The 14,356-nt window shown below is 38.8% G+C and overlaps 1 protein-coding gene across 13 annotated transcripts in view; it reads right to left on the minus strand.

The window, feature by feature from the left end:
- The window catches only part of LOC137194624 (disco-interacting protein 2 homolog C), a 240,339-nt gene that overhangs the window by 12,135 nt on the left and 213,848 nt on the right, over positions 1-14,356 (minus strand). For all 13 annotated transcript variants that reach the window (XM_067606715.1, XM_067606706.1, XM_067606704.1 and 10 more), the window contains 8 exons: positions 10,991-11,071; positions 9,289-9,412; positions 7,389-7,510; positions 5,387-5,498; positions 4,026-4,135; positions 2,532-2,662; positions 2,268-2,436; positions 1,886-2,056 (listed from right to left, as the gene is read on the minus strand). In XM_067606715.1, coding sequence (XP_067462816.1) covers positions 1,886-2,056; positions 2,268-2,436; positions 2,532-2,662; positions 4,026-4,135; positions 5,387-5,498; positions 7,389-7,510; positions 9,289-9,412; positions 10,991-11,071 — 1,020 coding nt within the window. The remainder of the gene's footprint in view (positions 1-1,885; positions 2,057-2,267; positions 2,437-2,531; positions 2,663-4,025; positions 4,136-5,386; positions 5,499-7,388; positions 7,511-9,288; positions 9,413-10,990; positions 11,072-14,356) is intronic.

Consider the following 14,356-nt stretch of genomic DNA (forward strand, 5'->3'; position numbering starts at 1 on the left):
GAAGAGGAGGAGGAGGAGGAGGAGGAAAGTAAAGGGGGAGAAGAGGAAGGAAGGAGGGAGGGCGGAGACAAAACCAAGTATGAGATATGTGGGTGGGGTTATGCATAAAACAAGGAAGGAGGAGGGAGGGAAGGAAAATGTCAAAATGGAAAACGAAAAGAAACAAAACAAGCAGTCAGAACTGAAAAGACTGTTCAGCCAAATAGTTGTTGTTATTAAAAGCAAACAATACACTGGGTTATATTAGTGGTTTCACATTAAAATCAGTGTCTATTGACTGTTAATTCAAGTTAGAGTCATGCAGTCAAATATCCAGATGTTCTGTACGACTAGATCATGTTGAATACTGTAATAATTAAAAATGACTTCACATGGGCTTTAATTGTCATTAATCTCACCATTAGGATACAAAATAAAGTTTTAATTTAACAGAAACTTGGAGAATAACTTAATTTTAATTATTAGCAAATCAACAATGATCCTTTTATTTGTCTCAGAATATTTGTTTAGATTTGAATGAAGAACAATAAAAGGAATGAACTCGGGGGGAACGTGATCAGATTTGATCCACTGAAGGTTTCAAATCAAAGCTGAAATGTAAAAACACTGATCAGCTTGAAATGGAAGGATGTCGCCGAACCCGAGAGACATACAGACAAAAAAACAAACAAACTGAATGTCTCCGAAACTGGTTTGTCGGGATGAAAGACAGCAGATGAAGAAAATGACTTTGGCTTTAATTTGATGTCCTGACAACTGTTTTCTCTCTGGAACTTGTGATCTAGTGCCCCACAAACATACATCAAACATCTGCAAAAAGCGCATATCTACGAAAAAAACCGGCATTCATGCATTGACGTCCGTGTATTTCTTTACACCTCACAGTCAGAGATTAACGTGTTTCAAGTGTCCGGTAGTTGAGAAAATGATTCAACTGATTAAAAGCGCTGTAAACTTTCAATGAAGTACAATAAAGCACAACCAAAACTGCAGTTATGGAGTTTCTCCGTTACATTACTACTACAAAAAACCCATTTATGGTTGAACCAGTGACTCTTATGAAAGTAAGAGATGAGTCCACTGTCCCTGAAAGCACCAGTTTTTCTCAAAAAAAAACCCCAAAAACATTCTCAAAGTATTCTTACGTAACGTTCGTGTTTGCCTGCCTGACCTCAAAGACATTTTAGGTTTATGCTTCTTTCTGTAGGATGAAAAACACAAATGCAACCAACAAAAACAGTTCTAAAATAGAGATCTATTTAAAAAAAGAGGAATAAGAAGACGCTGGTTATCGTTCTTGTGCATCCAGTGCTGTTAGCTAACTGTAACTTAGCTAGTAACTGTTAGCTTCCATCAAAACTGAAAAAGTCCGTCCAACAACTCCAAAACTGTCTTTTTTTGCATCTTGTTACTTTGAAAAGTAGTTAAATATATATATATTATATATTATATATATATAGATAGATTACATATATGTAATATCCAAGAGTCTGCTTGAGTTTCAGTTGCAAAACATGCTCAGAGAACATGCTACAAGCTAAACTACAGTTAGGAAGAGTTTCTGTTGTCTTAAACTCAGCATGGCAGACTTTATATGTCTTTAGGTGCCAATTGATGAATATTCAACAAAACAAATAACTGCCAGCAAAAAGTTCAACTAAGTCATCCAACAAACCAATAAAAAGAAGCAGCAGTGATCCACATCAGTCTCAACCACATCACAAGCAGCTAGTCACTCAAACGTGAACGCACAATTTTGATGGCACCTCCGGCCAAAATGTCAAACCAAGAAATGTTTTCCACCCCTGAAAAAAAAAAACCCCAAAAACAAGACGAGGCGGCAGGAAAAAAAAAACAGGAACGAAGATGTGAAAGTCTGACTGACCTGCAGGCAGATCGCCAGGTTGACCCTGCAGCCGAACGAGGTGCTGACGGCTCGAGGGTGGAGTCCGAGGTCTTTGAAGAGTTTGGAGAAGGACTGCGTCAGGGCTATTCTGGGACGTTCCTCCGCCACAACCACACAGGTCCTCACCCGAGACAAGTCCAAACCTCGGGCCTGGAGCGGGACAGAAAGGATGTTTATTTACTCCCTTCATGCTTTCATTTCTTGTCCTTCACATGAGCAAATAAAGTCAACTGCATATCACAGGAGGGAACCTTGAATCACAGAAAAGTGGGTTTCTGTCCTGTTTAAAGGATTCTTACGTAATGCATGATGTGCATGAAAGTTGCACGATACGAATTCATCTCGAGACAGAGCTTCTTACCTTCAGCGAGTCGGTCTGCAGGCCCAGACCTTTGGTGCAGAGCTCCATGACGCTGTAGGAGCAGAAAGTGTCGCGGACTTTGTACTGACTGACGGCCGACAGCCAGAGAGCCGGGTTCACCTCCAGCTCGGACGGAGGGATCAGGATGGACTGGTGACCTGAGTACACACTGCAGAGAGGACACCAGACGAGAGGAAACGGGTTAATTCCTCCACGGTCGTTCCGCTTTATTTTAAGTGTTTTGCAATGCATTGTATGTCTGACCTGCAAAGGCACCAGAGGACGAAGCCCAGGCCGCAGTACGGGTCCAGGCAGATGGCGACCTCTCTGGACGGGTAAAGCTCACACTGCAGCTTGATGGAGCGGCAGAAGGCACTGGTGGCTGTGTGAGACATCTACAACACGCAGAAATTAATAAAAATGTTCAGTCTTACTATGTTTTCACAAAGAAAGTGTTCGTTTAATGAACTGGAAACAAGAGGCGGCTTATCTTAATTGGTCTTCTTTTGCAATCTGTCCTTTTTTAAACAAAAAAAAATGTCTTTATACGTGCAGCACACAAAGAAAATCTAAAGGATGACATCAGACCCTCTTGACCTGGTGAAGCTAGAAGGATTAATTAGATAAAATAGAACGATTAACTAGAAATACACAATGATTAGACGGGCAATTTAGCACCACATGAGGAAATATGCAGACATTGTTTCCTTCCAAGTGTTCATTAATGAGGCTTTTGTGGTAGTTTTTCTTTTTCTTTCTTCTCATTTTTATTATAAGCTAAATCTCCTAGCAACAGTAAATGGTGGTGTGATCATTATACACAATAGCCAGCAGTGGAGCATCATTTCACAGCTGATCAATCACTTGTTAAACCTGCAATAATTTATTTTTTTGTCCACTTGCGAGCAGCGGAAACAAGTTTAATCCGAGTTGATATGTTGAAACTTGTTAGCAAACAGTTACGGAGCGACATTATCATTCGTTTGGAGTCGTGTTTCTGTCCACCTGGTGAAGATAAATCCGATATTCAGCTCTATTTTTCGTTCCCTATCGACTCCAGAGGGAAACATCTGGCTCTTAAAGCTGTTTAAAGTTCCACTGAAACAGCTGCCTGCCTGATTTAGCTGAGACTGACAGGAATTTGATCATTAGTTTTAAAGGTCATGTCATGAACTGAAGTGTTAGACAGTGGATATATTGACCTGTTGATGGGAGATGAAAAGTCAAAGGATCATGAGATTATTCCTCCAGGGATCGTTTATGTCTGTGTCAAGTGTTCAGAGTGACAGAGTAAAAACATTTGTGGTGGAAAATCCTCAGACAGGCCAATAAATCTTCAGGATGTCCAACAACATTTTAAAAAACTCAAAAAGACTCAGATATATTCAGACTCAAAAAACACACAGAGTTCAATGTGAGCAGGTTTACTGTGCATCAAGTGTGACACAGAGCAAACCGAGGCTTTGATCCTGGAATAAAAACCTAATGCAGAATCACAGAACATCATTTTATACACTATTCATAGCTCCTCCTGTTATGGAGCCTGTTTGGGCCTCCAGCTAAAGTTCACCTGGAAACAAACTTCTCAAACTTCCCTAAAATCCAAAAAAATGGGTCTTTAATAACATCATGAACAAATAACCAAAATATGATGTCACTGATTAACCCTTCTGTGTACTGTTTCTATGAGATGAGATGTGTGTGTGTGTGTGTGTGTGTGTGTGTGTATGTGTGTGTGTGTGTGTGTGCCGTACACACCTTGACTCCAGCGAGCATGCCGGTGGTGGAGACGCTGAAGTCCAGGTAGGCCAGGGTGTCGGGGTTTGATGGTTTATACAGCAGAGGAGGTTTCTTCTTTGGCAAATCATCTAAAAAGAAAAAAAATCTACCTAATCACATGACCGCTGCTTCAATACTCAGTAAAGTATTATTATTATTATTATAACATTATTATCAGAATAATGTTCAGCATAAGACTTAAGAAAAGACAACTGATTGAAACTTTTACTAGAATCCTTGATATTTCCTGTTTTATTAAATAAGTGTTGAATATTTGGTGTTTTTTCTGATTTTTTAAACTTTTTATCTTTATTTTTGTTGGTTCTTGTTGTTTTGGCAGTTTTGCACTGTGTTCCCACAGATCACATGTTAATCAAACAATCTGAACATCACCAGTTTAACCAGTTTGAGATGCTCTCTGTCACAAGTTATCAAATTCATGAGTTTTCTTTTTTCCTTAATTTTAATAAAACGTTTTAGAAACAGGAAAGCAATATAGAGCTGCAATGATTAGTCCATTAATCGGTATAATCATCATTTTACACAAAAATGACAAAAAAAATGGCTGTTTTCAACTTCTCAGATGTGAGGATTTAATGCTTTTCTTTGTCATACGATAGTAAACTGAATATCTTTGGGACAGAAAAAGACATCTGTTAAACTGTAAAGCAAATTTTTCACTATTTTCTGACATTTTATAGACCAAACGGTTAATCCAGAAAATCACAGAGGTAAATAAGGGCCAAATGTTTTATCAATTGACAAAAGACAAAATTGTAAACAAAAAGCTCTGAAACTGTAAAAAAAACATAACAAAAGTATAAATAATCATTTCAATTCAAATGTGATTTGATTTACTTTTTGAATTCTTTTGTATTAATAATGAAATTGTGGTGAATTAATGAAATGAAATATAAATGTATACATACATTTATATCAAAATGATCAAAGTTACATTTCCATACACTACATTATTTCAGGGTTCGAGATCAATACTTCAGTTTTCAGATTCAGATTTTAGCTTTCTGTTTACAATTTTGTCATTCAAATTAAAAAAGCCTTTGGCCATCATTTAACTCCATGAAAATTAACTGGCAGATTATTCGATAATAAAATAATCGTTAATTGCAGCCCTAAAGCAACAATTTACAATCTTTATAGTTAATAAGCGATGAGCCTTTTTTCCAGCAATAATAACACCAAAACATTTTACAGTTTATCTGAATATCTGTCTTTGTGAGATCCTGTGTGTGTGTGTGTGTGTGTGTGTGTGTGTGTGTGTGTGTGTGTGTGTGTGTGTGTGTGTGTGTGTGTGTGCGTGTGTGCGTGCGTGTTCGTACCTGTGTCCAGGACGGGCGGCCAGGTTCGGACGTCTACGGCTGCAGAAGCTTCCTTCGACCTCAGCAGTTTAGAGATGAGCTGTGTGGTCATCACGCACACCGACCGGCTCACCTGCACGAGGACGGACGGCTTAAATCCGACTAGAAGCATCAGTATGAAACGCTGCGTTGCTTTACGTTACATCATACATGTGTTATCCAGCAGCAGCGTGAAACAATGAGAGTCACATAAAATCTCTCCCTCAAACACAGATTTACAACGGAGAAGCTGCGGCTCTGACCTCCAGCGTCGCCCCCCCCCCTCCTCCCCGCCGCCAGCCAGCTCTGTTGAAAGATGAACGAGTCTCGTCTTTATTCACGACTCACATTCATTTATTCACTGGTTTTTTTTTTCCAGACCGCTGGCTGTTTTCCCAGTTTCTGCGAGCTGTGGACTCCTTTGCTCCCTCACTCTGTCTTCTATTTGGCTGATTAGTGAAATGACTGTTTGCCAAAGAGGATTCGACAAGGCAGGACGGCTTCAGTCTGGATGTGAGCTGCCTTTAAAACCAAACCAGTGACAGGATTCGATGCTCTTAGATTATCAGATAATGAATAATTAAGTTATTTCTTCTCCAAATATGATCAGTTACGTCAACATATCTAAACTTCCACGTCTTAATTTAGTCAGGGAGGAGTAGGCTGATGAGGATAAACTCAAACTTAACTCAAAAATGTAAATTTCTCACTTTCACAACTCTTTTAAAAGATTAAATAGAAGATAATGTGCATATTACAATATCTTCAACACTCACAAAACTGGCTCATAATAGATGATTTAACAGTTTGGACTCAAGTTGTTTTTTTCATCCAAATGTTGCGCAAAGAGCAAAAGAAATGTGAATCAATGTGAATTTTTATAAACTACTCATGAATGAATGAATGACTCCTCTGCACAAACATAAAACCTGCTTCCATTTCTTCTAAACTAATCTTTAGCAAAAAATAATAATAATTTACATCAATAATTACTTGAAGCAGATTCTGCAACCTCCTTGTTTTCATAACCAAGTGTTGCATCTCCTCTTCACCGATATGTCAACTTCTCCCTGCAGCCGATGTTTATGCAACACTTAGATGTTTGTTTAACATTATGACATTTCCATTCATGTTTTTAAAGGAGACGTATCATGCATATTTACAGGTCTGTATTTATATTCTGGGGCTCTATTGCAACATCTTTGCATGATTTACAGTTAAAAAAACTCTTTATTTATCTTATACTGGCCCTTTATGCTCCCCTCAGTTCAGCCTCTGAATGAAACAGGCCGTTTTAGCTCCTGTCTCTTTAAGGCCCCGCCTCCTGATGAGCCTGCTCTGTTCTGATTGGCCAGAAGTCAGCTGATGAGCAACTTCCAGAGGTTCCAGAGGCTATGTAAACAAACAATAGTAGTCGATTTTCACTTCTCAAATATCCGTAGAACAACCGTAGCAATAAACGGCTTCCTATAGACGGCTAGTTGTGGGCTCGTATGACGAGCTGATGTCATCACGAGGAGGAAGTAACTTGACGGGGACTTGCAGGGAGCATTTTTACATACATTCACCATAAGTTTTGGACCTTTGACCATGTTTAATAGACATCCGATATCATAACAGTAGAAAAAATGACCAGAAAAAGCAGAATATGTCCCCTTTAAGCTCCAATTCAACATTTAAAGAGACGGATGGAGAAAGTTTTCTGTGCTGCGAATAATCAGTAAAGCTTTGCCTCCTTTTTATGCTTTTTCTACAGTCTCTGTGTGAGATGAAGGTGACTGATCATGAAGAAATTAATTAGGGAATCACTGTCAGGTGGTTTCTGGATATTTCAAAGCTCAGCTAATTATTTAGTATTTTCAGGAGGGATTTTTTTACTTCATTAGACAGAAGACAGGTGAGAGCAGACAGGAAACGAGATGAGGATGACTATGATGCAACTAGATGATCAGAGAATTAAGGGATGTCAAGAGTTCAATTTTACCTCCACGATCATCTTGACGGTGGGCAGCGTGGTGGCGATGTTCTGCGGGTGAGGCGGTCGCACTGTGATCGGCACGCAACCGGCGTAAAGGCAGCCGTAAAACGCCACGATGAGGTCGATACCTGGAGGAAAGAAAGAAGGAGCAGGGAGAGGAGTAATATAAAGGAGAGGAAGAGGAGGCAGGAAAACAGGAAATAAAGAATCAAAGAAGAAGGAAGGGAAGATAAAGAAAAGGAGGGAAAGGTTGAGAAGGACACGATGAGGGAAAAAAAAAATCAAACTCAGTCACACACACACTCACAGAAGCGAGGAGGTTAAATATTGAGCGGTGGCGGACTCTGGAGGGGATTAATTGAATGCTACTTTAAGACAATCTCCTCTTGTCGGGGGAATTGGTCCCGCACGGCTGCATCCGTGCTGTCGTGACGGACGTGAGACTCCGTGTCTCCGAAGGAAATTACAATTCTTTCTCCTTAATTTTCCCCCGCAGCGCTCTCTTCGATCTGACCACTTGACTGAACCGCTCGCTCTCTCTCTCTCTCTCTCTCTCTCTCTCTCTCTCTCTCTCTCTCTCTCTCTCTCTCTCTCTCAACGTCTTTGTCTTGTCCTTCTTCATTCTTTGTTTACATGTCAGTTACAAGTTTTGGCACATTTTAGCTAATTAGGCACAAATCATGGACGTTTAACATTAAAATTGTTAGTTTCTATTCATTCACTGCAGTGTGGCAATCAAGTTTGTGTAACTTCAAACTTGTTTGGTACTTATGATGAATTATTATTCAAGTGTGAAGTGTTTTATTTCTGTCAAAAGCACATAATAGTTTGACAGTAACACTAACTTTTCAAACAGATCTATACCCGTCATTTTATTTATTTATATGTAGTATTAAAAAAAATGATGAATCAATTTATGTAACTGCACTATAAACTATAAAAAGTGTGAGAGACAGGAGCGTAGGGGAAATGATTTCTGCTATGAACCACGAGTCTATGACGAAACGTTGCGTTTTCAATCAACTTAGTGCTGATAGCGTGCAGGAACTCATTATTTTCTTTTCTATAACTGCAACATAAAACGCAACGATGCAATGAAGTTACCTGACAACAACAACAGCGACACAATAAAAAACTGTATAAAAAGATTATGGTACACTTTGGAAACCGGTCAGCAGTTATATAAACGATATATGATTTGTAGTAAATGGGCTAGAACATTGGTGTGGTACTTAAATCGGCATATAAATGTAAAAAACTTTACAGTAAGATTTCCTTTATAAAACTATGGCAAAGATATGATGATGATGATGACAAAGACTGAAAACCAGCAGCAGAATAGTTCAGATGATCTCTGCAGCTGTCCAGAGCTTGAATATATATACGCTATAGAAGATAACAGCCATACTGTATGTGATTGTTTAATTGTTTTGCATTAATCAGCTGCTATAACAGCCTCCACTCTTCTGCTTTCAGGCTCTCCAGCAGTTGTCTGCACCTGGCTGCAGGGATTTGCTTCCATTCAGCCACGAGAGCATTACACTGATGTTGGGTAATAAGGTCTGGCTCCCAGTCAGAGCTCCAGTTCATCCCAGAGGTGTTCTTTGTGGAGCTGGCTTTGTGCACGGAGGAAGGTGGGGGCCACAAAGCTGAAAGAACATTGTTGTCTAAAACATCCTTGCACGCTGTTGTTTTTAACTGAAACCAAAGGGGCCAAAACCAAGAAAAACCAAATCCTGTGTCCAAATACTTTTGGCCACATAGTGAATCTTCATCATATAAGATCAGCATGGCTCCCAAAGCTGTTTAATTACATGCATCTCCTGCTCTCCTTTCACAAGATACATTAAAACTCTTAATATCAACATTTAACCTTCACCATCAACATCTGATCTGCAGTGTTTACCTGGAGGGTAGACCAGTGCGACGTGATCTCCGTCCTGTAGGTGGCCCCGTTCAGCCAGCATGCCGGCGATCTTCTCTGCTCTCTTGTGGAGCTGAACACAATTCAGAGAGCTGGCTATCGTACCCTGGAGGAGGTCACACACACACACACACACACACACACATAGAGATGACTGACACATTCAATCAGCAGATGTCATGTCATATTTTCCATGGCATCATCTCAGTGCTGAACAGCTGTAAACAAACCAGTGGATCATATTGCCATTATGCAAACGAAGTCATTCAGTGTCAGTTCACACACATATTCTCATATAAAAACGCATCATTATAATAATTTCTATTCTATTTCATACCAAAACAGCATTCTCCCAGACAAACAATCTGTTAAATATGACATTAATCATTATTTGTCTCGCAAAAACACACTGTAATATGAATCAAATGTTGCCACACAGGGGAAACAGATCCTGGCAGTTCTTTTCTTTTTGCTTCTTTCATTACTTTTGGTTTAATATAGTGAGATTTATACAAGCTCACATCATGAGACAGCATGACTTGAATTAATAACTTTGAGCTTCAGAAGTGACTTTAGCATCAGTGGTTATAACCCACAAGTCATTAACATTAGTTTTATCTTGCTGTTCTTTGCTATTATAAGTAGCTAAATTATGGTTTTTGTCAAAAAAATATTCTTACATAACGTGACAGACATAAGGAGATTTCTTATTTAGAGTCAAGAGTTGAATAGTTATAGTTAAATGTATTACAGTGTTAATAAGTGTCATTAGTTCTAGATAGTTACTGATAGGGGGGAAGTTTGATCATAAACATAGAAGCAAAAGCAGATAATTACTGGAAACAGCTTGGTTTGATGTGAACATTAACATGTGCAATGTGAAACTGCGTCTCCTCAGTCCTGCCAGTGGTAGAATATAAATACATACATTTAGTAATTTACCGTATTTAAGTATAGTTTTGAGGTACTTTACTTGAGTATTTCCATTTTATGCTACTTTGTACTTCTACTACACTACATTTATCTGACACTTACAATTACTAGTTACTTCCAAATCAATACTTTATACATAAATTAAAATTAACTAAAATAAACTTACATCAATTAATCAGTATTAATATTCCAATGATATTTACACTCACCGAGCACTTTATTAGGAACACTTGAACATCTCTGTCATAAATTTTACTAGTACAAAACTTTTTTATGGAAATGTTCAGCTTTTGTTAACATTGTTAGAAAGGTGGTGTACCAGAGTGCATTATATTGAAAAGTTTTCCACATATTTTGCTCCGTTCATGAATGTTAATGAGGGGAGCAAAATATCAGTACACCAGCACCACCACCACAACCCACTACGACCTCGGTGATACACATAAAGTAGAATTTCTGACAACGTCAACAAAAACTGAAAATGTATAAGCTTTGTAAAAGTAGAATTTATGGCAGAGCTGTTGTATTAGATTGTGCAGGTGTTCCTAATAAAGTGCTCAGTGAGTGTAAATGATAAATATAAGACTAGAAATGAGGCCAATGCAGCCAATACTTATATACTTTTACTTACAGTAATGCAGGACTTTTACTTATAATGAAGTATTTTACTTCTTCACCACTGAGTGTCGGCAGCAAAACCCAACATTAGCATGTGTGTGTGTGTGTGTGTTTGCGCGCTGTGAGGTCTAACCCTGGAGTTGAGCAGTGTGTACAGGACGTGGTCTGGAGTGGTCTGGGCTCTCCACTGCAACACCTCTGACAAGAAGAGGAACTGGAAGACACAAACAACAACAGAGAAACAGTGAGACTGGGCGAACACACACACACACACACACACACACACACACACACACACACACACACACACACACACTTACAAATACAGACACAAATCAACAAGTTCAGACTAGTCCAGAAAGCTGCAGCAAAGACTTTCACAAGCTCTAAAAAAAGGACCGTATTCTTGTAAAAAACAGCTGCAGAATTGGCAGAATTTCTTAAAAACGCCACTTCAAACTCATTTATTTTAGGCCTCAATAAACACGAAAACTCTGCTCAGTGTTTGAGAGTTTAAGAGCTTTGCTGATATACTGAGAGTAAATTCTGAAGAAGGCATACAGATAAAATGTAATACTGGCAGCCGAGTGACTTGCAGTGTTAAGAAACGCACTTAATTTAGCAGAGAGAGAGAAAGAGAGGAAGGAAAGAGGGTGATATAGACGGGAGGGAAGGTAACGAGGCTCTCAACAGCAGATACAGAGATAGAGGAGGGTGGGGGGGGCGAGGTGGGGGGGGGTTGGAAATTACAGATGGGAGGAAAAAACAAATCAAGAGAGGTTTTTTTTTTTTCCTGCTCTCATGAATTTTTCAAGATTTGCTGCCAAGCGGTGAATCGCAGGAAGTGTAATTCATGCCTGTTACGTTTTGTTCTGCCAGAGAGAGTCAGTTTTATTTGTGTGTGTGTGTGTGTGTGTGTGTTCACGCTGCCAGTCTGTCGCTATCGGTGACAGATGAGGATTCAGCTTTCAGAGTCTTAATCCACTGACCTCGAAGTGAACGGACCTCCGCGCCCGCATTCGACACGTTTGGAAGGACTCCAGGCGCGCTTGATTTGTACTGCCAATTTGACCGGCTGAGACCAGCTGCTCAAAACGGAATTTTTATAATGCGAGACGAGCCGATATGTGAACCTTCGTTTTTTTTTTTTTTTACAGCTGAAGTGTCTTTTTCACATTAACGCGGCAGCAGAAGAAGAAGAAACACCGGATGAAACTGATGTTGTAATCAAGATCCGGTTTTCTGATCACAGCTGATAGAGGGACAGTTAGTGGGAGTCAAATCCAGGTCCTGTGATGGGTTTAAGCTCTGTAAACCAGTAAGTCATCCAGTTCAACTGTCATATGAACAATACTGCACAAATAAAGTCTTCATATCACACTTACTGATCTCATTTATGGAAGTTTAACATCTTTGTTATTGTTGCTTATTTATACAGCAGAAGATTCCTCATGTATTTCACTTTTCAAGTTAAAAAAACAACAGAATAAAGAATAAAACTGTAATGAAAGTTTTGCTAATTTATGTATTTTACATACTGTTTATGCTTTTTGTATCGGTGCTTCTGGTTTGCATGTTCTAGTTAGTGTCTAACAAAGCAGCTTAGTGTGGTTTTATTCAATCCACTTTTCTATTAACATTAATATCTTCATGTATTTATTGTCTTGCAAATCTTGTATCATGAGTCTCTGTGTTGCATGTTTTAAGGACGTCCTGAATTATGTGTTTTTTATTAATATTATATATGTTCTTGCATGTTTATAAATGACCTCAGTAACTTTGTAATTTCAATCTCATTTTCATATTCTGTTTTTAGGATGACTCTGTAACATCTGTCTACAGATGAAAAATAGCCTCTTGGCTAAAACGTTTATTATTGTGCACTGTCCCTGTTAAATAAACAAACAAATAAATAGAAAGACAAATATGAATGAACAATTTCTTTTTTTCCCCCTTTTTTATGTTTTATCTTGATCTTGTTATCTATATTGATGCTAATGCTGTCAGTACTTCAACTAGTATTGTCAATAAACTTTATTTATAACTGCAATGATCACAAATTGAGTCTTTTACTGCCACATTTGTTTTAGGGACTTTTACAAACTGAATGAACTAATTACCTTTCAAATGGTACAAAGTAAAGTGAGTTTTTTATTACTAACTCTTCTTGGTAATGATTCCAAACCTGCCTATGTGTAATAGTACTTTTTTAAAGCTGTAATAATTAATTTATTACGACTTTACAGCTTTAATTCACAGTTAGTAACCCAGTGACATTTGGAGTTTAGTTAAAAATCAGCCTACTTGAGTCGTTGTTCACATTGTAATGATGCCAAAACTTCCCATGTGTTTTTTAAAGATATAATCACTGGTTTTTAAGGTTTTTTTCGGGCACTTTGGAGGCAGCAAAACAAGAAAATACAACATAGAACTTTGAAGTTTTTATGGCAAATGTGTCAGCAAACATTTGGAGTCACATAAGTCCAATATTCACTCTCCTTTTCGCTCTAGTTTGGTGTCTCTTAACTCTGAAACGAATGTCTGCCGTTAGCTGCTGAGCAGGTAGCAGACGGTGGATAAATCAGAGCTGTTTCATTGTAAACAGCTGCTTGTTGTGACTGGAAACCAGGTTGACAAGAGCAGCATTGTGGGCCAAAACAACGATCCAAAGTAGAGTAAAACGTAGAGCTTCGTAGAGCTGAGGGTGAACTGTAGAGTTAGTGATAAATCTCTAACGACAAACAACCGCTTTCACATTATGCAGTCATATAAAAATACTGATTAGCAGCTTTAAGTGATGCAGCAACATCTCAGTTTGGCATAAAATTCTCAGTGTAAAACATGAAAACTAAAGCCAAACGTCCATAAAATGTCTCTGATTAATACTGTGAACTCTGAGTCACTTTTGTTTATATAAGCCGTCCTTTAGACTAACGCCTCAGTTAACATGATTGTTCATGTAAGTGATTCTGTCGTACAGGAACCCCCTAAGCGACGTATATCACCTACAGTCTTCTCCTGCTGAAAACATCCTTCATCTGCTTCCCGGCCAAGTTTCCTGTTTCACCGCTTCAACTCGTGTATGTAGTCGCCCCTCAGAGTCTGGCTGACGAAACACTCTCTCATCTACTCACCGCCGGCTTCATGCATCGCAAATCTCTCGGGGTAAAAAAAGAGATTTAAGAAGGTTTTTTTTTTTTTTCCGCCCCCCTCCCCGATGAAAACATCACTCAGCTGCTTGTCGGCCCGACTCTGAGCTTTCATAAAACTTTCATGGCAGCAAATGAAAGTCTGCTTCCGTTCCAGTTCCCCCAGTTTCCTGCCTCATACATTAACATTAACATCCACCGTTTGGCAAGAGGCCTTTATCCAAAAAACACCTTACAGCCCCACGACTGCACACATATACACCACATATACACCATATATACACCATCAGCTGCTTTCCACCAGCCTTTAAGTTACAGATGATCACCTGAACGTGGAATATGTGATACAC

This window comes from Thunnus thynnus, chromosome 12, assembly GCF_963924715.1.
Source record: "Thunnus thynnus chromosome 12, fThuThy2.1, whole genome shotgun sequence".
Classification (NCBI taxonomy): domain Eukaryota; kingdom Metazoa; phylum Chordata; class Actinopteri; order Scombriformes; family Scombridae; genus Thunnus; species Thunnus thynnus.